A 23,421-nucleotide genomic window follows, 5' to 3' on the forward strand; every position below is an offset into this window, starting at 1 on the left:
CTTAGGCAAATCCAGCTAAGTCCGTGTCATATGGTATCAGAGCGGGACAAGCACTCATAGAAACACTTGACATGCAAACGTGGGGGACCTAGTGGGGCTGCATGGAGGGCAGTCAGCACACGCGCGACCGTTTGAGGGAAAACGGGCATGGAGATGTAGGGAAAAGAGTCGCTCAGAGGAGCGAGCATCTGACATTGGCATTCAGAGGAATGGCCAACCCTTCGCGCAAGAGGCACCACGAGAACAGGCAAGCTTGGAAGAATGCGGAGCGCACAAAGGTTGGGATGGCTGAGTTTGAGCTACGGCTCAACGTTGACAACTTTACTTGATGGTGCTCAAGGCAAGCGAGGCGCTTGGCAAAGGACGAGACCATGCAAAGTGGAATGAGTTGCTCAGCGACCGAAAGAGTTGTGCAAAGCTCACAGAGGTGAGGGGAATTGCTAACTCGAAGAATTCGGTACTCATGCATGGGCTTGTATGCGGACGATGGATTGTTCGTGGCCATCCCAAGGCGACCGAGACTCGGCGCTATGGAGCATTGAAACTTTCTCTTTGGCATGCGAAGGATACGTCCGGAGGAGGCTGAAGTGTGCAACGAGTTCAGCATGTTGCTAGGCCTTGAGGGGTGCAGTGGTGGCTGTATTGACGTGGAGGCGCAATCTAGCAAGTGCGTTTGCAGGAGGCAGAACAACGCACAGTTTATTCAGCAGATCGGAGTAGTCCAAGGGGATGGTGGTCTTCGAAACGAAGAGAGATGTTGCTCCAATGGGACAGTTATCCAGGAGGGATAAGTCTCGGCTCTCCAGAGGGAGAATCATGTGAGATGGACTTCACATGTTGAGGAGGAGTACCTCACAAACAACAACTCCACGAAGCTCAATGGACCGAGCAAGCAGCGAGGAGTTGTCACATGATCTCGCTCGAGAGAATGCATGGGTGGATGCATTGCGAGATCAAGTGGGGGAGCGACATGAAGCAACTTAAATGAAGGCACACTTAGAGTCGATATGGAGATCGGACTCAAGGGAGGGCTGACCCGTGGAATGGTGGGCGCGAGGGCCACCATCGACTCAATGCAAAAACGAGGAGCGGAGCAACTTGGGTGTAACTTGGCGAAGTACCCAAGCCGCATGAAGGGAGCCAGCAGAGAAGTTGGAACATGGAGCAGAAGCACAGTGCTTTCCTTAGACAGAGGTCAAAGACATGAACTCTTGCAGAGGCAAGAGTAGGATCATGTTGTTCCGTGGGTCCTTCGTTCTGACGGAGCGGACTCATCTTGCATGGTGCCAAAGACGAAGGGAGCTTCTGGGCACATGCACCTTATCTCGGAGGAGCATTTGATGGAGGAACTAAGGCGACTCAATTTGCGGAGGCGAAGTTGGGTTCAGAAGGCCTTAGCACGGGGCAAGAGGACGCAGAGGCAGGTACTCTTGAAGAATATGCCACAGTGTTGCCATTCGAGTTGCTATGAAGGAAGCGGTGTGCAGCGGAGATTGTGCTGGTAGGGGCAGAGGCCCAGGATCCAGACAATGGTACACAAATTACAGTGAAGTCGGTGGACTTCGGGAGCTACTAGGCGACGGACTGTCCTAGAGCGGTGCTTCATCTAGGTGTGACCCAAGAGTGGGTGGATGAAGGTCGATTGCCAAAGGAGCGAACAAAATCGAAGGTGGAGGAGACCCTGCGATGTATTGGCAGAGGCCACACATGGAGGGTTCAAAATTCGAGTTTATTCCACAAGGTTCAGAATGCAATGGAGATGTCACCAGGAGGCGACATGGTGCAGCGGATCGTGGTGGAACAGTTCGTGGCAATGCGACACACACGACATAGTCCCGTGAGGGATGAGATCATATGGAGGTATGATCGGGAGCTACTGGGAGCTCCGCTTTGGTGAACAACACGACGGCAAGAAGGGCTATGGATTCAAGGAGTGAAGGCCATGGTACCGCAGAGGCGGGTCTTTCGGGCGTGCATCGAATTTTGCATCGGATGAAAACCTTGGTCATCAGCATATGGGGGCTGGGTTTCACCAAGGGAAAAGTTCGAATGCAAGTACCAGTGAGTCCCATGGGAGGGACTTGATCATGCAGAGGTATGATCGAAGCAGCTGGAGAGTTGGACTGCTCCAGAGCTCATATTCGCTTAAGGGAGCCCGACAAGTCAGAGGACAAGGTCGAGTAAGCGAACGTTGCTACCAAGGAAGCTAAGGAGAACAGAATTGGTGCAAACCCTACAACGCGATGGCAGAGGCCATGCATGGGAGTTGCAGTCTGTCTTTCCATCGACCAAACAGACTGCTTGGAGAACACAGAGGTGTTGAAGCAGGGGGTCGAAAGGGGCGAGGAAGCGACGACGAGTCCAGAGGGACTTAGCTACCCAAAATCAAGCATCAGTTAGAATGGAGGTGGACTCAGAGGAGTGCCACGGAGACATATCTATTGATCATGAAGAAAAGGGATGCAGATGCGAGGCGACGGATAGTAGGGCCATGGGCATGGCAGCGCCATGGTACCGCAGAGGCGGGACTTCCGTCAAAGTCATTGATCCCTTGCTCTCACGGAGGGAGAGCGCTTGGTCGTGAAAGGGGCCGAGGAGGTGGAGCATGCAGAGGCAATCTCCAAGTACTGAGACAAGGCTGAAGGGCAGAGGCCAAGAAACTTCGTAAGACCGGTGTCAACAAGTTTCTCATCAAGATAGCCGTAAGTGAAGGACTTCGGGTCATGCAAGAGTGCACGACCAAGGAACGAAGCAGGCAGTACGTGGTGCTGTACCTTTGCTACTTAGTGGAGTAGGCGGCAGGGTTGATGGAGAAGACGGTACAATCCCAGAGGCGACCTCATCTATCAGAGAATTACTCCAAGTTGGGGTGAAAACTTCCTGCATTCCAGAAGTTCAATGGCATTGAGAAGGTGAATCACAGTAGCTAACTCAACGCAAGGAGTGCAAACACTTCAAGTGCTTCAGAAGTGTGAGCAAAGAGCAGGCGAAGGCCAGTAACCAGCTCGATGCATGAAGTACAACCTCGAGGAGGCGGGCGAAGTCAAGTAACCTTTGCCTTCTCAACTCTTAAGAGAATGGGCGAAACCGAGTACCCCAGTTCTCTTATCTATCCAGCAGAGGAGCTCTGCACAAGTTCAAAGACCTTTCGAAGATAATGGAAGACAATAGTTGTCAAATCCTCACCAACGGTGATCAGTGCTACTGAGAGTAGATTGTCCGCTTCATTTCCTAACGAAATGCCAATCGAAAGCGGAAGTGATGCGAACCTACTTGGATGTGACAACTAACTGAAAGAAGAGTCAATGAGCAGATTTTGTGGAGGAAGGACCCAAAACTTCAGAAGTTTGCGAGGCGATGCTCGTTAAAGCTCCAACAAGCATCCACCCAGTTCAAGCAGCATGTGGAAATTTTGAGAAACTGGCGCGGTAAGAATGGTCTTTTCCTTCATTTGGTGGATCCGCAGGAATCAACGAGGATCAACACAACTCAGCCAACCCCACACCAGAGTCAGAGTCATTGGCGAGTTGAAGCAGCATGGCGGATCAAAGGTTCGACTACTCAAAAATAGCAGCGGAGAGCAGCTGGGAGCCAGGAGGCGCATTGCAGCTGGAGCAGAAGATTGAAGACTTAGCAAAGGCGAAGAGTTGCAGTGTTCACAAAGGCTTCGACGAGGACGTCGAAGGGATAAGTGGGGGAGAATGTCACGGACAAACTTCTAAACAAGGTGTTTGATGTAATGCTTATGTATGTCCGTGTCGTTTGGCATGTTCATGCCTTGTACAGAATGTAAAGGGGCGGCCGAAGGCTTAATAGTCCCATTTTAGTTGGGTTGGTGGCCTCTTTAGGCTTGTAAATAAAGGTTGTGTCATGTGGACACGCTCGAGAGCTTTTCGGTCTGTAATGGACCATTTTACCCTTTGTTGTGCCACTGTTCAGAGCTTGTAATAGTCTGTTTGTAATTTGCATTGTCTATGAAGTGTTTTTCGGAGATGTTTGCTTGTGGATCCCGTTTGAGGCGTTCTCTCTAACCCGTTCTCTCTTTTGGTGGTCCTAAGGGACAATGGGAGGCTTCGGGGAGGCTGACCTTTGCGGACGGACGCGCGAGGGTGCCGCACGACTTAGGCAAATCCAGCTAAGTCCGTGTCAGAGCGGCGGTAGCGGCAGCAGCAGCAGCAGCGGCGAGCGGCGGCAGCGGGAAAGGGAAAGGGAGCGGAAGGCGCGAGCAGCGGGAGGCCTCGAGGGAGGCGCAAGCAGCGGGAAGGCTCGCGGGAGGGCTCGCGGGAGGCGTGAGCAGCGGGAGGGCTCGAGGGAGGCGCGAGCAGCGGGAAGGCTCGCAGGAGGCGCGAGCAGCGGGAGGGCTCGCAGGAGGCGCGAGCAGCGAGAGGGCTCGCGGGAGCCGCGAGCAGCGGGAAGGCTCGAGGGAGGCGCGAGCAGCGACAGCGGCAGTGGGAGCAGCGGCAGCGAGCGACGAGATCGTGATCGGGATCGAGAGCGGCAGCGGCAGCAGGTTAGTGTTGGGTTAGGGTTAGGGTTAGGGTTGGGGTTATATCGGTTTAGTTGGTTCGATTGAACCAACTAACAACCGAACCAGGACCGAACCAGACCTAAAATTCTGGTTCGGTCGCCTTGGTTTACCCAGGCGCTCGCCCGAAGCGCCCAGGCGGCGCCTGTTTGAAGCGCTCCGCCTGGGACATTAGCGAGGCGCTCGGGCCTCGCCTCGCCTTGCCCGAGCGCCTAGGCGAGCGCCCGAGCGCCTTTTGCAATCACTGTGCATGAGTACTCCCCCAATAACGAAATCTGAAGCATCTGTATGGACTTCAAAAGGCTCCCCATAGTCTGGCAATTTGAGCACCGGTTCTTCTATAACAGCAGCCTTCATATCTTGAAATGCTATTTCACACTTGTTCGACCACTTCCAAGGCTGGTCCTTATTAAGCAACTCCGTCAGTGGAGTTGCACGCTTCGAGAACCCCGCTATGAAGCGTCGATAGTAGTTGACGAAACCAAGGAAGGATCTAAACTCTGGCACGTTCTTTGGAGTTCGTCATTCCGCAATCGCTTGCACTTTTGATTTGTCCATACGAATGGAGCCATCACCGATTCGATGCCCCAAGAATAAGATATCCGTTTGGGCAAAGTAGCATTTCTCCCTTTTCACGAACAAAGTGTTCTCCCTGAGAACCTTAAAAATTGTCCGAAGGTGCAGGACATGCTCCTCGAGCGTTTGACTATAGACGATGATATCGTCCAAGTAGACGACCACGAACTTGTCTAAATACTCCTTGAATAGTTGGTTCATGAGAGTGCAAAACGTGGCCGGAGCGTTGGTTAAGCCGAAAGGCATCACCAAGAACTCAAACGCTTCATACCTGGTCACACAGGTAGTCTTCGCTTCATTGCCTTTAGCAATGCGCACCTGCCAATACCCCGACCGAAGGTCGAGTTTTGAGAAATACTTGGCTTTGCCCAACTGGTCGAACAAGTTCGCGATGAGTGGGATGGGATACTTTCAGGACATTTGCCACCACAGCAGGTTCTTGAATGGCCTTCTCGTCGAGTTACTCTAGCTTCGTAGCAGCCACGAAGGTTAATTCACCTTTTCGCATCCCTTTCTTCAGTTGCAATACCGATATATGTTGGGGTTCCTTAGTTCCTCTCCGAGAGACGGGAACCACGTAGGGGTCGTCACCTCCCATCATACACAAGGAGTTTAGGAACGACATAGGCACCAACTTCGCCGCATGCATAAACTCCATTCCAAGAATCACTTGGAAGTCGTCCAATGGCACTGCCATCATGTTGGTGTTCCCGCTTCATTTTCTGATCTTGATGGGAACTCCCTTTGCTAACCCGGAGATTCGCTTGGCCTCCAAGTTCACCGCCTTCATTCGACTTGGGCTCTTCTCCAAGATCAACCCAAGTCGCTTTGTTTCTCGATCGGCTATGAAGTTATGGGTAACACCCGTGTCCACCATTACACGGGTCGTTTGGCCATTTAGCTTGATGTCTACGTACATCAGCTCACCACTTCCTGCTTTTTGTAGCTTTGTCTTCGTGTTCTCCCCCACTTGACCCTGCATGGCGTTCAACAAATGCATTGCTCCCATTCGGGGTCCTTGCGACTCCTTGTCATCGCTGCTGAATTCAAAACTGCTCAAACTAAGAGCAACAGCTTTGCCCTTTTCTGACCGAGGGGGGTGGATGGAAGCTGTTAAAGCATTGAGTGCCTGCTTTTGTGGGCACTCCCTCACCATGTGCGGCCCTCCGCACAAGAAGTATCCGCCAGGTTTCGAGGCCTTGCCCTTCGGGCTTGGCCCTTTGTGGGAACTCTTTTTCTTTTGTTCGCCCCCGAGCTCATTCCCTTGATAATACTTTAGAGGGCAATTGCCTGAAGATTGTTTCCTTCTTCCCGGGTCTTCAGAGGAAACAAAGTTGGTGAGCCTTTCTGCAGCAGCAATTGCCCCGACCACATCGGTGACATTCCTTCGATTTAGTTCTTGTTGAGCCCATGGCTTCAAACCATCGAGGAAGCTGGACAGCTTGTCCTTCTCGGACATGTCCTGTATATCCAGCATTAGCACAGAAAATTGTTTCACGTAGTCTCGGATGGAAGTACTCTGGTGGAGTTGTCTCAACTTTCTTCTTGCGACGAACTCTGTGTTCTCCGGTAGGAACTGAGTTCTCAACTCTCGCTTCAAGTCCTCCCAAGTGTCAACCCGACATCGACCTTGTTGGATCTCCTCCCAACGGGTTCGCCACCAAAGTTTCGCATCTCCGTTCAGATACATTGTTGCTATAGAAACTTTGGTATCTTCATAATCGGGCCTCGTAGCTCGAAAGTATTGTTCCATGTCGAACAGAAAATTCTCGAGCTCTTTGGCATCTCTGACCCCTCCATAACCATGAGGCTCGGGTGCCCTCAAGTTTTGTGGTGGTGAAACGCGGGTGTTGCTTCCTCCCGCATTTAGTGCTCTTGTGAGCATGGCCACCCTTGAAGTGAATTCTGCCACAACATCCTGCAAGTGTTGCACAGAGTCTTTGGTGTCATCAGACAGTCGGTCGACTATGGCCTCGACCTTGTCGATCCTGGACTCCGCTTCCTCTTGCGAGCTCTCTACCCCAACAAGCCTTTGTTGGCCATGGTAGAGTTCCTCCATGCTCGCTTCAAGAATATCCAAGCGGGTTTCCGCCGTTGTGAGTCTCTCCTTGTGACTCTTTTTTCCAGTTGACACTCTAGATTGCGCCTCCTCCGCTCGTGGAGAGTAGCCAACTTCTCGCTCATCATGTTCGTTGCCGCGCTCCTCTTGAGCGGCTCCAATAGCATGAGAGCGAGTATGCACATACAGCCCACCTATGGCTGCTTGGGGCAAGGGTCCGGCTTGCCCCGTCTTGCTTGATTCGCCACGATGCTTTACCATGGCGAAGTTGCGAAGTTCCTTCGTTGCTCGCTCGAAGTCCTTACCCGCTCTGATACCACAATGTCACGACCTTAGCTGGAATTGTCTAAGGCGTGAGGCACCCTTGCGGCCAAGACGCAGACTTAGCTTGCGTTGCCTAAGTCGCGAGGCACCCTTGCGGCAAAGACGCGAACTTAGTTTGCCTTACCTAAGTCGTGCTTCGCCCTTGCGATATTGCTCCGCAAAGATCAGCCCACTTGCAACCTCTCGCAGGTCCCTAAGGACTTGTAAAAGAGAAAGTTGATTAGTTCGAAAGAACGAGCGACGGACAAGTCCCGAAGTCTCGCGAAAGGGGGAAGCTTTACAAGCAATTCAGCGAGCACCTTGCGTGCACAAGAGAAAAGAGGGAGAGGGGGAAAACAAGGACTTTAGAGGGTTGAACGAACAATTGCAAGTCCACAAACAACTGCTCACCGGGTGCCGGGCGCGACAACAAGTTCCCGTCAAGGTAACGTGTGAACTTGCGAAAGGTTGTTCAACGCCTGACATTATACCGAAGCCCCATCCAGCCTTGTGCCACCCGGGGGGTTGAAAGGGGCTGAGATGGCTGACGTTTTGGTGAGCGGAAGCGGACTGCAGAAAACAGCCCGTGGCCCACGAAAACGGAGCTGTTTTGGGGCTGTTTTGCTTGATTCGGTGAGCGGTCGCTTTGTAGCGCTATAACTTGTTCGAACTTACATTTTTACAAGCAAAATGACTTGAAACCAAGACAAAACATGCTACCAAGCAGCTGTACATGTAGATGAGTGCGACGAACGATTCGTTGAACGGAGTTGTTGTGAGTGCGCGATGACCGTTCGTGACAGTGCCTCGCCATTTTAATCATCTTATTTTTACTCTATAAATAATATATTCATCGATCTCTTTGACTTGTTGAATAATTGATCCAAGATACCTAAAGCTTTTACTTAAAGGAACATATTGTTCATCCAACTTAACTATATTATCCTATCTATTTCTAGAATCACTAAAATTACATTTTATATATTCAATTTTAGTCTTACACTCTTACTTAATCTAAAACATTTATTTTCTAAGTCTTGCCTCCATAGCTCATGTTTATAATTAATTCCACTTATACTCTTATCAACTAAGACAATTTCATTAACAAATAACATACAAAGTGACTAGTGAGTTCATCCATTATCAATGTGAAAATGTAGGGACTTAATGGCGGATCCTTGATGTAATCCTATGCTAATAGGAAACTCACTAGACACACTCTCTATAGTTCTAACACTAGTAGCTATAATGTCATACATATCTTTAATAACATTAATATAATTAGTGAATACACCTTTCTTTTCTAAAACTCACTATAATAAATCTCTAGGAACCCTATTATAGGCTTTTTCTAAGCTAATAAAAATCATATGCAAATCTTTGGTTTTCTCCTTATACTTTTTCATTAGTTGTCTTAATAAATAAATAGCTTTTATGGGTGATCTTCCAAGCATAAAACCAAATTAATTTTTAGAGATATTTGTTTCAAGTTTTATCCTACTTTCGATAACTTTTTCTCAAAGTTTCATAGTATGCCTCATAATTTTAATTTCTTTATAATTTGAATAATTTTGTATGTCATCCTTATTTTTATAAATTGGTACTAAAAAACTCTTTCTTCATTCATCATACATTCTTCCAAATCTCATGATTTTGTTAAATAAGCTAGTTAATCAATCTATTCTCTCTTATACTATTTCATACCTCAATAGGGATATCATCAAGCCCCATACTTTTAGTTATTTTTATCTTCTTTAATATGTCTTTTACTTCATTAGCTCTAATTTTATGAACAAATCTATGATTATTAAATCTACCATTATTATTTATTGTTAAATCTAAGTCCTATGTAAAATATTCATTAAATAATTTATAAAAATAATTTTTTTCATCTTTCCTTAATCTCGTTATCATTAACAGGTATTCTTTAATCTATGCCTTTAATGCATCTAATATTATCTAAATCCTTTCACTATCTTTCCCATGATTTAGCAATTGGATATATATATTTTTTATTATCTTTAGTACCTAATTTATTATAAAAATTATTATAAGCTTTATATCTTGCCATACTAATCATTTTTTAGTCTTTTTTTAGATTCTTTATATCTTTTAAGTTTTCCTTATTTTTATAATTTTACCCATCTTTAAAACATAATCCTTTAGTAAAAATTGCTTTTTTAATTTTCTCGCACCACCATTAACACTTTCTTAAGGTTACACCTCTACCTTTAGTTTCATTAAAAATCTTCTTTGTTAAACTCCTAATCTTATTAGCCATCATAGTTCAAGTAATATTAATGTTATCCTCATCTAGGTTTCCAAGGCATCTCCTTTTATATTCTATTCTTAAAAGTGTTTACATTTCTAGCCTATTCTTATCTATGTTTGTTTTATGGTTTATTTACATTATATTTTTTTCTTCTCTTCATGGTTCTGTATTCAAATTTCTGTGTTTCAGAAATGCTTAGGTGGAGCTGAAGCTTTAGAAAGGCTTTTAGGCACTGCACAATGTAGATCTCTTACTTCTGAAGTGGTATGCAGGCAGAGGAGTGAATGATGCTCTTATTCTGATTTCTTGCCATCTACAAAATATTGTATACAATTCATGTGCTTCTTCTTCATTTTGTACCAGCCTTTGCTTATCCAGTTCCGCATGTTCAACAACGGAAGAGCTGTTAAGGGAACTCTTCTTCTAAATAAACTTGTAAGCTTAAATAAATTTGCAAGTTCACTATTTTAATATTTACTAGTTATGTCATTGTTGAAGTTGTCATTCACTCTCAATTTCATTGTGATTTATAGAAGATTCAATGGTATCGAACCTGAAATATGGCCCAACACAAGGGCACTTAACTATTCATGCATTTATTAGAATGAATTTTTGGAAACTTGTAGTTAATTTTCCATTTAAGGTTTGGCCTTTTTGTGGTTGACTATTGGATAACTTACTAGGTTATCAACTTTTGTGATTCTTATATTTGGAATTGGTGATGGTCCTGCTATATGTTCTTAGCTAATAAAGAAATTGTTTGGGAATAACTTTGAAACCTTAAACACATGTTTATAGTTTTAACTTTTTGTTTTGTTGAAAACAGTAGATGTATGATTAATTTATACTGTGCATGTGTCTATGTAGCTTCCTCCGGAAACTATACAGGTACGGCGTTCCATGATAAAGGTTAAATCAGACCCAAATATTTCATATATTCAATCTTGCAACTCCATAGAGATTGTTGCCACAAGGTATGTATGCATGACATAAAATGAAGATTCTGGTGATTATGCTAACATTGGGTTTGGTCTGATTTTTTGTTGTAGAATTGCTTTTCCTTTTAGCCATGACCATTCTTGTTGCTGTGGGGCTTGTTGGCTGTAGATATGTTACTTTTCTTAGTCGATTTCTTTTAATTAATTTTACATAGGAATCTGTTGACAAGGTGCCTCATTTAATATCAATACTGTCAGACAATCTATGGCATCAAAATTTCTAGAAACAAAGTTCGTTTCCTTCACTTTTTTCGTAGCTTTTTTTTTCATATGCATTTTCTGTAAAGAAGCGAACAATAACTACATGTTCATTAGTATATAAGAATTAACCAACATGAGTTGTGTTGATGTGAAAAATAGCTGACAAGGCATTGTGTATGATATAGACACTACTAAACTGGTCCACAGGATCTAAAGTTCCTGGAAACCAAAATTCACATAATAAAAATTTCATGGCTTTTTAGTCGATGTATCTAGTGGAAACAAAATGAATGGGAAGTATGAATTTGTATACATAAGGATAAATCAAGATTGTTTATTATTTGGTCTGCCTACTTGTCTATTGGTAACTTTTTTTGTGTGTTAAAGACATGTTTCCTATTGCTGGTAATTTGCAAGTGCAGCTTGTACTTCTGGTATCAGAAATTGTTTATCAAGATTTTGTTTTCACATTATCTCAGCAATCAACCAAAGCGGACTTGCTTATCAAGGCACTTGATTGTGTTGCTTCATTACGGAGGAGTTCCCAAAGAATTCTTTTTGGAACTTTTGATGAATTCTCTGGATGATGCCCAAAATGCTAGGTACAGCAAACAGGCAGCACTTCGAGGTAATTTTTAAGATGAAAATACATAGTTGGATCTCTTGGTGGGTTCATACTCTACTATTTTGTTATTTTTGACATTTAAGTGATAATTGACTCTGCAGCAATTGGATAAATTTATTTTGAGTCTCTGGACATCCCTGGTCAGATAAAGAGAGTGTCTATGTTTCATGGCTTTGGTTCATAATTTTCTTACCAGAGGTGTCATTTGGTAGCTTTTTGAACTTTCCTGCTTTTCTTTGTTTTGTAGTTGCACTGAAGTATGGGGATATGGATGATTTCCTTGTGTCCCGAATGATACTTTGTGGAATGCCACTTGATGAGCCATATCTGCAGTTTCGTCTTTCAATTCTAATGAGAGAAGAAAGGAAGAGTTTGAAGACAGGAAAGCTTCCAGTGATGGATTGTTATTATCTAATGGGGACTGTAGACCCCACAGGGTTGTTGAAACCTAATGAAGTTTGTGTTATACTGTATGTATTGCCTAGTGAAGTTTGCTCAGGACTCTTCAACTATTTTAATAGATATTTATCCCATTATTTTTCCAGTTTGTCATTTCTTGCTTGCATGAATCTTCAGTAATATTCTAAACTTAACAGTCCGTAATGCTTAAAAATTTGGTCTCGTGCAGTGAAAATGGGCAAGTTTCTGGAGATGTTCTTGTTTATAAGCATCCAGGGTTGCACTTCGGTGACGTACATGTTCTGACTGCAACCTACAATAAGGACTTAGAGAAGTTTGTAGGATATTCTAAATATGCTATTTTCTTCCCAACTAAAGGGCCACGGTCTTTAGCTGATGAGATGGCAAACAGTGATTTTGATGGTGATATGTACTGGGTCTCCAGAAACTCACAGGCTAGTATTTTTCTTTTTATTAGACATTTTCTATATTCTTAATAAATGTATTTCATCCTGGAACATATCATGTAGAATTGTTCTGTTCGTGCTTAGGTTTTGGCCATTTGCTCCAGTGTTCCACATGCCTGACACAGATACGAGTAGTAAGCATTGATATATAATGATTTTTTATCATAAATGAGTGCAACATTCATTTCTGTTTCCTATTAACTGAATGAGAAAACATAAGGTTGCCTTTATTTTTAATTGTTTGGTCCTATGTATTAAAAACTGGTTGGACTGGTATGATAGCAGTGTATTAGGTGGTATACCAACTTGCATCGCTTGTTATCATTGGAAAAAATTAATAAAGAACCAAATCCAATCTGTACCAGTATATATGTTCTAGTATTGGTCTTTGTTTGGACCAGCAAATAACGGTCAATACATACTAGTTCATCCGGTATTTGTAAACTTGCTATGATTTACAATAAAATTTTTGAGTTGCTGTGGTTGATAAATTTACTTAATAGGAGAAAAAAGTTTCAGGTATTGAAAGTTGGAGAGTGACTAGTTTAGAGCTTAAGATGATTTGATTAGAGCCAAAATGACCTTATTTAGGCCCAACAATTGTTTACATTATTCTATGAGAAGCTACTGGAACTTCAGTTTTCTCTACTATGGTTAAAGAAATAAATTGAAATCAAGTAAATACTGTCCTTTTCTTCTGAACTTGAGTTGTAACACTGAAACTTTTGTCATTTGGATGGTACACATATAAAATTGTTTTTGGAGTTTTTATACTATCTGTAACATCTCTTATCTTTTAACTGTGATAAGTTGGTTGTGGTGTTTATGTATAGTCATATCTGAAATGAGCAGTCATTGTCCTCTGTCTTGTGTCTAGCACATGGGACTACAGATGTGTGCTCCTTTATTTTATGATTTAATAATCTACATGGTATTAACTATTAAGTATGGCAACCATGTTTTTTGAGGTGAAGTATGTAAGAAGTTTCTTGGTGTTACCGTTCGTTGCTAATGCAATTTCTATGTTTTATGATTTAATAATTTACTTGGTATTAAGCAGTAGCTCACCATGTTCTTTAGGCAATCTATGCAAATAATTTCTTGTTGTTATCCTTCATTGCTCGTTATTTTTCTGTTTCAGATCCTATTCCTAGTTTTAACTAATTTCTGCAAAACCATCAGATGCACCGGATATGGTAAATCTTTGGTGCTTCTCAAGTAATCTACAAATTACAATGCATCTTGGAAGACATGGCTTAGTTCTCTCCTTGTTTGCTGTAGATTCCATAATTTGTACAATTATGGTTGGACATTCTCCTAGATTATAATATTATATCAAGTTTATGCTACTGCTTTTACACTTGGAACATTTTATACTACCTGATTAATCATGCATTATCCTTCTTTGTTCAGTTGTTGCAATATTTTAGGAGTAGCATGCCATGGACTCCGACACCTTCAAATATGAGAGGCATTCAACAAAAAAAACCTATTGAGTTTTCTAGTAAAGAATTGGAAAGGGAACTCTTCCAACAATTCTTGATCAACAGATTCAAGCCAAGGTATTTTCATGTGTATCATTTCATATGAACTCACTAATTATGGAGTCAGAACTATGTCTATTCACTTAGACACCATCTGCAAACAAGTAGAATTGCAACATTGTTTTAAAGATGGAAGTGAATTTTTAGCCTGACAAACTAGCATCTTCAGTTGTTCCTGTACCTTGTCTAGGTTTTCCTATGAGTCACTTGACTGATCAAGAATAGATTTATCATATTATGATCCAAATTTTCAAGCTCAAGTCCACTCTATAAGAAATTCAAAAGCTGTCAAAACTAAAAAGGTTGGTCAGTCATTCATTTTTCACTTTTGCAAAAGTGAAAGTTGGGTAGGAAGGAAATGTGTTAGTACATATTCTAGAGGATGATGAATATGCCAAAACTAAGACTTGGCTTCTTTTTTGAAAATTTTATATAGAACAAGATAGAGATTGTTGCACTTTATTACTCTACGACAGGTATGCTTTGCAAAATAATGGATCTGTGAGGTGCTTCATTGCTTCCTCTCAGGTCACAACACTGTAGTTTATTGTGGTTGTTTCTGAGCGCAGAACCAGGATTTAGCAGGAGTGGGGCCCAAAAAGGGTGCAGTTTTGGTCATGTCAATAATTGTTTGCTAAGATCCATAAGTATGTTGGAAAAAATAATCGCATAAAAGGAAAGGAATTATCCTATTGTTATGGCTGTATTATTTGATCATATAGCCAACCATTGATAATAGTTACTAGTGATAAGTGTTACATAGCACGAGGGTATGTGATTTGTCTTCGGTATGGCCATGCCAAAAGGTTGGCAATTGTCTTTGTGGCACGTAATAAGAAAAATGGAAAACCTACATGCAAAGGTAGCAAATAAGCATTGATTTACTTTACAATTTTCGTAGCTAGTGATTCATATTATGTATGTCTTTTTTTTTAGTTCATCTTCCAATTTGCTTTAATACAGTACTATATTGGTTTTTACTTTCTTATGGAAAGCTAATTTTCCTAGATACAATCATAAACAGATACACCTAGAACAAGTTCTCCTAGCTCCAGATCAGATTTACAAATTCTGATGTGCTCTTGCTCAGTCTTATTCTTATTATACTCTCACCCCATGCTTGGAATTTTTTATCACATGTACTCTCATAATATTATCTTTCTTACAAGAAGCTATCTTCCTGGTTACATTTACAAAACAAAAACAAGTTCTCGTATGCTCAAAAACACCTCTAGGCATTCTTGCATTATAGTGTTGCCCATTTGTTTTCTTATTATTTCTCCAGCATACTCACACATGGAATTTGATATCCTTCTTCCAGTAACACAGTTAGCATGGCATCTGATTGCTGGCTGTCCTATATGGATAGGCTGCTAACTCTGGGTGATGAATGCGCAGAGGAAAAGGAATGTCTGAAAGAAAAAATTCTTCAGTTAGTTAATATATATTATGATGCATTGGATGCACCAAAAAGTGGAGTGAAGGTCAGTTTCTGAGTACTAGTTGACTAGTTGTTCAAAGTCAGGTTTCTTAATCTTCTTTTAATCTGTTAAAACTGACAGTTTCTTTTCCGAAAGACACTTTTGTCATACTCAATTTTTGGTGCTCTGGCAGAAAGCTGTTTCAAGCAGTCATGCCCTTGTTCTTTTTTACTAAATATTTTTTTTTATTTCTTAATGTTTAAGGTTCTATGGTTCGTTGGATGTTTATCTCTACTCTCATTCACTGGATGTTTGTAGCTAGTTGAGACTAGTTTATGTTGTCTATCATTTTACATGACACAACTATTCATCTCACCCTATTGCTCCTAGTAACACTAGCATGGCTTGACAAGATCTTTCCTATGAAAGTGGCAACGCTGTCATTTTTGCTGTGCTTTCATAGTGGTAATATCTATCTTAAGTAGCTATCTTGAAAGGGTTCTACGGATGCCATGTCACTTTTTCTTTGTGCTTCAATAAATTTTATGCTTCTTTACAGGCACATGGTGATCTCTAATGAGTTGTGTTTCTGGTTAATCTATCATTCACAAGGTGAGTTTGCTTTACTAATCTACCATTTCGTAAACTAGGTAGAAGTTCCAATTGAGCTCAAGGCTGAGAAGTATCCACATTACATGGAAAGGTCAAATTCTTATACTTCGATGTCCATCCTGGGATTGATCTTTGATAAAGTGAGTTCAGTGCAAACTGAAGATCCTCCATCTAATGGCGAGTACTTCTGTTCCTGGACTTTGTATGTGATGCACAATTATGAAAACCTGGTTGCTCACTAAGTAATCGATCCAGGTGCCCAGCATAAACTATATGTGCATTTGCATAAAGCATAAGTCAGTACCCTAACTAGCTTTTGTGATGTGCAGCATGCACCCGCCCCCCCACCCCCCCCCCCCCCACCCCCCCTTTTTTTTTCTCCCTGATGGTATGTAATCAAATTCTATGCACCATTAAAAAACTAGCAGCCTGTCTGTGCAGCTAAACTGGAATGATGAATGATGACAACTTTATATCAAAGTTGTCAGCATGCATGGTCGTAAGCAATAACTCCTTAGAAAGGCCTGATGAACACAGATCGTCGCCTGAAAGGCCATATATTGCTAATGATATAGATTTAATTAAATAAAACATGTTTAATATTATTTTATGATATGTTATTATCTGCAGTTCTTTTGAACTAAGATTTCTATGTAGATCATATTAGATGGAGTTCTTTTTAGCTATGAAGTCTGAAAAGCATGCAATAATAAAATTGTAACAGACCAATGCATTCGTTGTGTAAGCATGAACAACTTTGTTTTACTTGGAACCAAAAACATTGTATATCTTGCACTGTTATAGATGATCACTCGTCACCAAGACCATTCCTTCCCGAGCGGTCTGGTCCCTACACCCTTTCAACTCCAGTGCTCAAGGATTTACAATTTGGGCTGCAGGTATATCGAAACTTCCTTGTTTTACGGAAGAGCCGTCTCAGTCTTGCCTGTTATTGTGGAGCCAAAGGTACAGCAACTATCTGAAAGAAATGAAGCAGGTCATGGAAATGAAGCACGAAACTAAAGATTCCAAAAATGAAATGGCAGATGAAATAATACAGAAATATAAGTTGGTAAGTGTACCATAATTTTATTGAAAGACAACTATATAATTTTTCGTTCAAAAGGTTCTCATTTATTGGACAAATCTTAGTTGTTATATGGAGCTGCCGAATTTGAAGAAAGCCCTAGGAAGCTGGAAGATATCTGGGATGAAGCTCTTGCCATCTACAACAATGCTTACGACTATGCAGAGAGGTGTCAGGCTGTTGGCAGATGCAGCTTTGCCTGGAAAATCGCAGGACGAGCATTATGCATGCTGCATGCTTCAAGACAAGGGGAAAAATGTACGATCCCTTGTTCGATAACTGCACTAAAAGAAATTCTTCGATAAAACAGATGTTGTAAAAATCATCTAATGTAGCTCTTTTAGAATCATGTAATGCATGTATTACATTTTATTAGTTGATGCTATTTGTTCTGTCGATAGTATCGTGTAAGATAAAGTACAAGATTGTGTAATTATAGATGTTATTTTGTATCTGTATGTTATATACTTTACTTTTCATCATTTAAAATCGGTGTTCATGGTTCTGGATGTGCTTCCTGTCATCGATTTAAGACATTTGTGGATGGGAGACATCATTGCATTTGGATTTATCTTCTTGCTCCCCTATATGGTGTATGGTGCAATTTGTATCTCTAACCAATTCAAGCTTCAACTTGTAGCTCATGTGATATGCTGCCTCAATCAATTGATATGTTGAGATTTGAGATGCTTGTGGATTGCATAGGAGATCAATATGCCTTTTCGTTGATTCAGCTTTGTTCTTCTGAAGGCTTAGTAGCTGGAAGTCAAAAAGGTAATGGCTCTCCTTCTGCCCTCTTTTGAGTTGCATTGTTTATGATGGATTGTCGAGATATAAGCAACACTAAGAAAGGAAAGACGTAGTTTTTGTAGAAAACAAAGTAGAATAAATTGATCACGGGTGATGGCATTGTAAATGTGTTTATGCACATATTTATGGATCACAGAAAAAGAAATATTTGCACATAACTATTGTAAATTCAAAATACTGTTTGTAGAAATAAGAATCCCCTACTTCATGTGATTTCTTCTTCATAGTAGTATGACTGAAACTACCATAGAAGGCAGCTTTGGCTGGATGATACTGACAATAAAAGGCCTTATTCATTGAGAACTGCAGTTCAATTATGACAAGAACTTCAGTTTAATTCACACTAGGGCAAGAATCTGATGTACTATATAACCTGACGCAGATATTAGGATACCGGTGTCGGAGAACAAGAGACAATGTTGTCTCAAACTGCATGGATAGGGCTGCCGCTGCTTTGGTTCAGATCAGGCATGGCAATGGAGGGGTTGATGTGAAAGGCGGACTGCCTTGAAGCAGAGGAGGAACCCAACAGTTTGAAGGAGAGAGCAGATGGCTCTATGCTCCTGGCTACACCCTCGCCGATGCGGAGCTTCGACATGCTGATGACCTCATCCATGTTCACTGGCTCCTTTCGGACAACAGGAGTTGGCTTTACAACCTCGTGGGCTTCCCCCATCGTATCATCTTTAGCAGTGGCGGCCAAATCCGAAGGCAAGAATGGCACAGGCACTGGTATGAAGGTCGGGTAGAACATTGGTAGCATCATTACCGGATGATTCTCATGTGGGATACTTTCTCTCGGTTCCACAACATGCTCGGTTGTTGAGGGTTCGATAGGCTTGGGTCCTTGTAGACCAAGATGCAAAGCTGGCAATTTATTGGTGGTCTCGACTTCAATAGGAGAATTGGGCAACAACTGTTCTTCATGTGGAGGGCCATGGTCAATTGGCTGCACGAACATTCAGACAAAGAACAAAAAAAGGAAATGTTTATATATCCATGTAGTACTGCAGAACATAGAAAGAATGAAGATAAAGTGACAAAGAAGCTGAACCATTTCAGGGACCATGTCAAACAAGCTGGAGCGTCTCTTTCTTCTTGAGGCATTGCTCTGTCGGATGAAATATTTTTGTGCGTGGCTTGCAACTTGTGTTGGGGTCCTAGACACAACAAAGTTCCGAGCTATTCCACGCCAGTCACCTTTTCCCAGTTTCTGAAGGCCCATCAAGAACATCCGATGCTCATCTTCGGTCCAAGGGACACCTGCTAAACGGTGCACTATTAGAATATTGGTTCTCTGAATTTACTGCGAGTCTTCAACAACGAAATCTAAACCTAAATTTTAAACAGAAGAAATGTTCCACAGTTTATCACAATTTAGAAGGACCACGAAATAGATGAGACACGTAACCTAAACCTTCACACAAACATACAGGGAAAAGCTAAAAATTTACATGGTACGTCAACGACTAAAAATTGAAGTTCATTTCCAGGAAGTCTTGCTTGTAGTTAAAGATGTAAACATAAAACAATATTGCTCTAAATATTCATAAAACAAATAATAGAATTATCAGATCGCCATCAAGTAATTTGATATAAGATGTCCTTCAGGAATTTATCCTACAAAAAATATCAGATATGGTTCTGGAGCTCATCGATCAGAAGAGTCCATTAAAGCATATAAGTAATCTATTATTCTATGTTATGCTAACTTCTCCATTACCGAACGTATACATCAGAATAGTTATGTGACGGTGCCAAAATAAGTTACCAAAAGTCTAACAGCTTGGAACACAAACTTGGAAAGGCTTGCAAAACCAAGTGGAACCACTGTCAAACCACAATTGAGGTGATTAATTCATCCTTAATTGTGTCAAGAATGAAGTCTGAAAATAAAGGAGCCTACAAAGTATCCATTGTGTGTACTGGGTCTTTATGTTATTATGCAATGAGTTGGATTCCTTTAAACAAGGAAAACTGATATTGATCATCAACTAGTCAAATCAACAAAAAATTTCACAAAGCCCTCAAAACATGTGAAGCTCACAAGGGTAGCATTTCCTTTTGGTCTAGAATGTCTCATCTTGTTCTCTTTCAGCTATGAGTTAGTGAATTATAGTGCAGGAAGCTGAGAACCTAACATAACCAGAAATCATGGCATGCAACACAGGCTAAAGTTGCTTGATTGCTGACATGGTACTTAAATACAGCCACAATTGATTTAAATAATCTCTCTCTATTTGCGGGTAAGGCTGCATATGCACCCCCTCCGTGGACTGTGCATTTTTGGGAGTCTCATGGATGATGCCAGCATTTTTGACTGACTTGGTTGATCTGGCAATGGGAAAATAACATGGCCTAATGTGATAGAAGCTCTTACCTCATCACTGTTCTCTGAAGATGAGAATCAGCAAATAGAGAATGACCGAAAAGACAGAACATAGTTCTTGATCCAGAAAAAGCACACACATTTCTACCTTTAATTTCTTTGTCAACAGAATTGAAGAAATCAGAGATCTCAAGCAAAAAAAAGAAACACCCAACAAGATCATTTGGCAAGCAACATGAGATTCTTAAGTGAAAGAATAGCCATCATGGGTTTACAGAATACAATAGAGCATAATAAACTAGTGAGAACAAAGATAAATATCCGAGAATGTCACAGGAAATTACATCCAAGTTACATCAACTCGCATGCAAAACAGCAGTAGAGAAAGAAGTCAATAATCCTCATAAACAAGAAAAATTTATGGAGACATGGATGAGAAGGAACCAACCAATGATAAGGCATACTGTGTACCTCCAGCAGATCAACTTTTTAGCACAGGCTGAGACGATTAGTTAGGTGAATTTTCCAGGATAAGGCATACAATCTCGTGTTGCAGGTGACGAATAATGCAGGTCGAGATGGGTTTCAGGTTTGACTATTATCTTTCTACAATTATCAAGACTCATAGTGGACATGATTCCATGGTTCGCATTACCGGTATACCAACCAGCTTGCGATACGGTACATACCGAGTTATGCTGAGCATACCAAAGTATACCAATGTATCACCCATACTAGTCGGACCGGTACACACAGTCCATATCAAGCAGTACGCTTTGGCACGTCAAACATTGCATGATTCTGGAATTTCCAAAACTAGACCCAAATTTAGAACTTGTGCATTAGAGATTCACAATTGCTAGGCAACCAGCTAGGCAGCAACTGCCAATCTCTGTTGAAGCAGAAACGAAGTATATTTTCTATGCACAACAGAGTATTTTCTTTTTTCCAATCGAAGTTCTCATAAAAAACTATTTGAACTAAGAAAAGAAAACTGGAATAGACTTATACTTGATGATGACATGCCACATATGCAATCAATCATATACATCATCCTAGTGGCATAGAAAGTTCAGAATGGTGTAAGAAAAACTTTCACAACAAATGAACAATCGATCGCTAAGAAATTGGTCTCTAAGAAGGAAAACAATAGACAAATGAAGGCGTACAAAACATAGGCTATGAAAAGACTCAAATATTAGAGTAAAATAATGAAGGCATACAGAAGAACACCTAATATGAACCCCGTGGCCCCTTGATCGAGACCATGAAACAATCACACGACCAGACTAACCATATTATGGCCTGCAAAGCGCAAACGCAGAAACTATATTTTATGGACCATCGCTTTCAATTGTGGTCACAAAATTACGTGCTAAACCCATTGGATATTATTATATGGGCCTTGCCTCGAGGTGTTGAACACATTGGACGGTTCCGAGCCGCCCACACAGACGAGTAAAGAAGGAACACTAAGAATAGGGAATCGATTAAAGAGGTAAGAAAAAGTAGCCACTCCAAACTATATAAACATGCATTCCATTGATTACAGTGTAGAAGGAAGAAACCAGAGTGACTACAAATCACGAAAAAACAGAAGAAATGATAAGGTTTCTTAGAAGTTCCTCCCCGAAAAAAAAGATATTATTTAACAAGTGAAACATGAGTTCATCTTTGGTATGTAAAGTTTATTGGGTCCAAAGGAAACATCAAGATCAAAATCTAAGCAACACTCAGAGAAAACCAACAAAGATCACAAGGAAAACGAGACATAAAAAGACGATCCCAAGTGCACAACGATGAAAGAAACCATCTTTTTGAACAAAATAGATGAATGGAGAAAGGGAATAGATTGACCGGATGGAGATCATTAGGGAAAAGCAAGAAAGGCCGATCCTTCGACCATGGATCGATGTGAACTTGAAGGGGGAAAAGGGCGGACCTTTCTTGCGCTCGCTGCGGCAATTAGAAGAACAGGAGGCACGGGCGGGGTCATCGGAAGCGTAACCGGAGGCGGCGGAGGCGGAGTGGTGGTGGTCGACAAGCGGATCGCCGTATGGCGACGCGGCGGCACCGGCGGCGGGGGAGGACGACGCGGTGCACGCGGCGGCGGAGGTGGAGGAGGAAGGAAGGCACCCCATGCTCGCGCTCTTCTTCATGGCCGCCACCCCCTCCGTCAGCCGCACCCCGAAGAGCCGCACGCCCCCTCCCCGCGCCGGACACGTCCGGGAGTTGTGGCCGTTGTTGCTGCAGTGCGAGCACCGCCTCGTCATCTCCGCCTCCGCCGCCGCCTTTCCCCGTGCTCACGCCCTCCCCGCGTCGACCTCTCCCTCTCCGCGGAGAGAGCTGCGTCCGCGACGGAGGCGGCGGGACATTTCGGTATCAAGGCGCCGACTTCCGTGACCCCCCACGCCCTTCCACCGTAATTACGATAATGCCCTTGGATGGCGACAAGAGAACAGGGCCACCGTCCGTCGCGGGGATCATCTTTACCGTTCATTGCCTCGCGAGCCCTATCGCCCGGCTCGACGGTGTCTTTCGCGTACCCGTTTTCCTACCCTTTATCACTTGCCCGTCTCGTCCTCTGTGGGTCCCGGTCCTACGGGACAGGTACGGAATCGAGTAACGTTTGGTTTAGTGACGATGGTGCTCGTCAACGGATCTATCACGGCTTTGTCTCATGTAAATGACCGAGTGAAGTTACAATCTTACCCATAAAGGATTTAGATGACGTGGCAGCCACATGGCGGACCACGCGTTCGGCGCGACACACCATTTGGTGGACTTCGAGAGGAGAACCGATCGCAGCCGTTGAATCCCTGACACTGGCGCCACGTGAATGATCACGTGATGCTCGTTGGGGGTACGCCCGACCGCAACTTTGTCGTCGCGCAAGGCGGTCGTTACACGTGTGCGGAAGCCACAGCAAACACGTGGTCGGTCAGGAGGATCGTGTCGCCGGAGTTGGACGAAATAACGGGAACGCCACGGTGGTGGGTGTCCGTACGGAGATGCTTCCAGAGGGGGATGGAAGGAAAGGGTGTTTACTTCTTTGGGGTCAACTGGTTCTATGTAAACAGGATGTGGAGTAGAAGGACTAATTACAATATTATCTCTTATATTTTATTTTTTATTTTTATAATTTTTTATAATTATATATATATATATATATTATTTTTTTATAATTTTTAAA

General features: G+C 42.5%; 2 protein-coding genes across 7 annotated transcripts in view; one reads left to right on the forward strand and one right to left on the reverse strand.

Moving 5' to 3' along the window:
* LOC135671381 (probable RNA-dependent RNA polymerase 5) overlaps nucleotides 1–17,552 on the forward strand; it is a 38,844-nt gene extending 21,292 nt beyond the window's left edge. For 3 of the 5 annotated variants that reach the window (XM_065179459.1, XM_065179460.1, XM_065179463.1), the window contains 11 exons: nucleotides 9,925–9,999; nucleotides 10,099–10,170; nucleotides 10,603–10,709; nucleotides 11,414–11,562; nucleotides 11,807–12,029; nucleotides 12,188–12,413; nucleotides 13,839–13,987; nucleotides 15,291–15,453; nucleotides 16,041–16,179; nucleotides 16,902–17,074; nucleotides 17,155–17,552. In XM_065179459.1, the coding sequence (XP_065035531.1) occupies nucleotides 9,925–9,999; nucleotides 10,099–10,170; nucleotides 10,603–10,709; nucleotides 11,414–11,562; nucleotides 11,807–12,029; nucleotides 12,188–12,413; nucleotides 13,839–13,987; nucleotides 15,291–15,453; nucleotides 16,041–16,179; nucleotides 16,902–17,074; nucleotides 17,155–17,394 (1,716 nt within the window). In that variant the 3' untranslated portion in view covers nucleotides 17,395–17,552. Of the gene's footprint in view, nucleotides 1–9,924; nucleotides 10,000–10,098; nucleotides 10,171–10,602; nucleotides 10,710–11,413; nucleotides 11,563–11,806; nucleotides 12,030–12,187; nucleotides 12,414–13,838; nucleotides 13,988–15,290; nucleotides 15,454–15,949; nucleotides 16,003–16,040; nucleotides 16,180–16,901; nucleotides 17,075–17,154 lie in introns of those variants that run through there. The other 2 variants (XR_010512738.1, XM_065179462.1) reach the window with 2 other exon arrangements.
* A 621-nt stretch (nucleotides 17,553–18,173) lies between these two features.
* Nucleotides 18,174–22,639, reverse strand: LOC135671382 (transcription factor MYBS3-like). 2 transcript variants are annotated; one of them, XM_065179465.1, is made up of 4 exons: nucleotides 22,328–22,615; nucleotides 22,171–22,297; nucleotides 18,954–19,162; nucleotides 18,174–18,848 (listed from the first exon to the last, which is right to left on the reverse strand). In XM_065179465.1, exons 1-4 carry the CDS (start codon nucleotides 22,499–22,501, stop codon nucleotides 18,324–18,326), a joined length of 1,035 nt encoding a protein of 344 aa, XP_065035537.1. In that variant the 5' UTR covers nucleotides 22,502–22,615; the 3' UTR covers nucleotides 18,174–18,323. The 2 variants fall into 2 exon arrangements, with proteins under 2 accessions (XP_065035537.1, XP_065035536.1); XM_065179464.1 differs by having other exon boundaries at nucleotides 22,171–22,639.
* Nucleotides 22,640–23,421: the final 782 nt, after the last annotated feature.

Source organism: Musa acuminata, unplaced genomic scaffold, assembly GCF_036884655.1.
Source record: "Musa acuminata AAA Group cultivar baxijiao unplaced genomic scaffold, Cavendish_Baxijiao_AAA HiC_scaffold_1139, whole genome shotgun sequence".
NCBI lineage: Eukaryota > Viridiplantae > Streptophyta > Magnoliopsida > Zingiberales > Musaceae > Musa > Musa acuminata.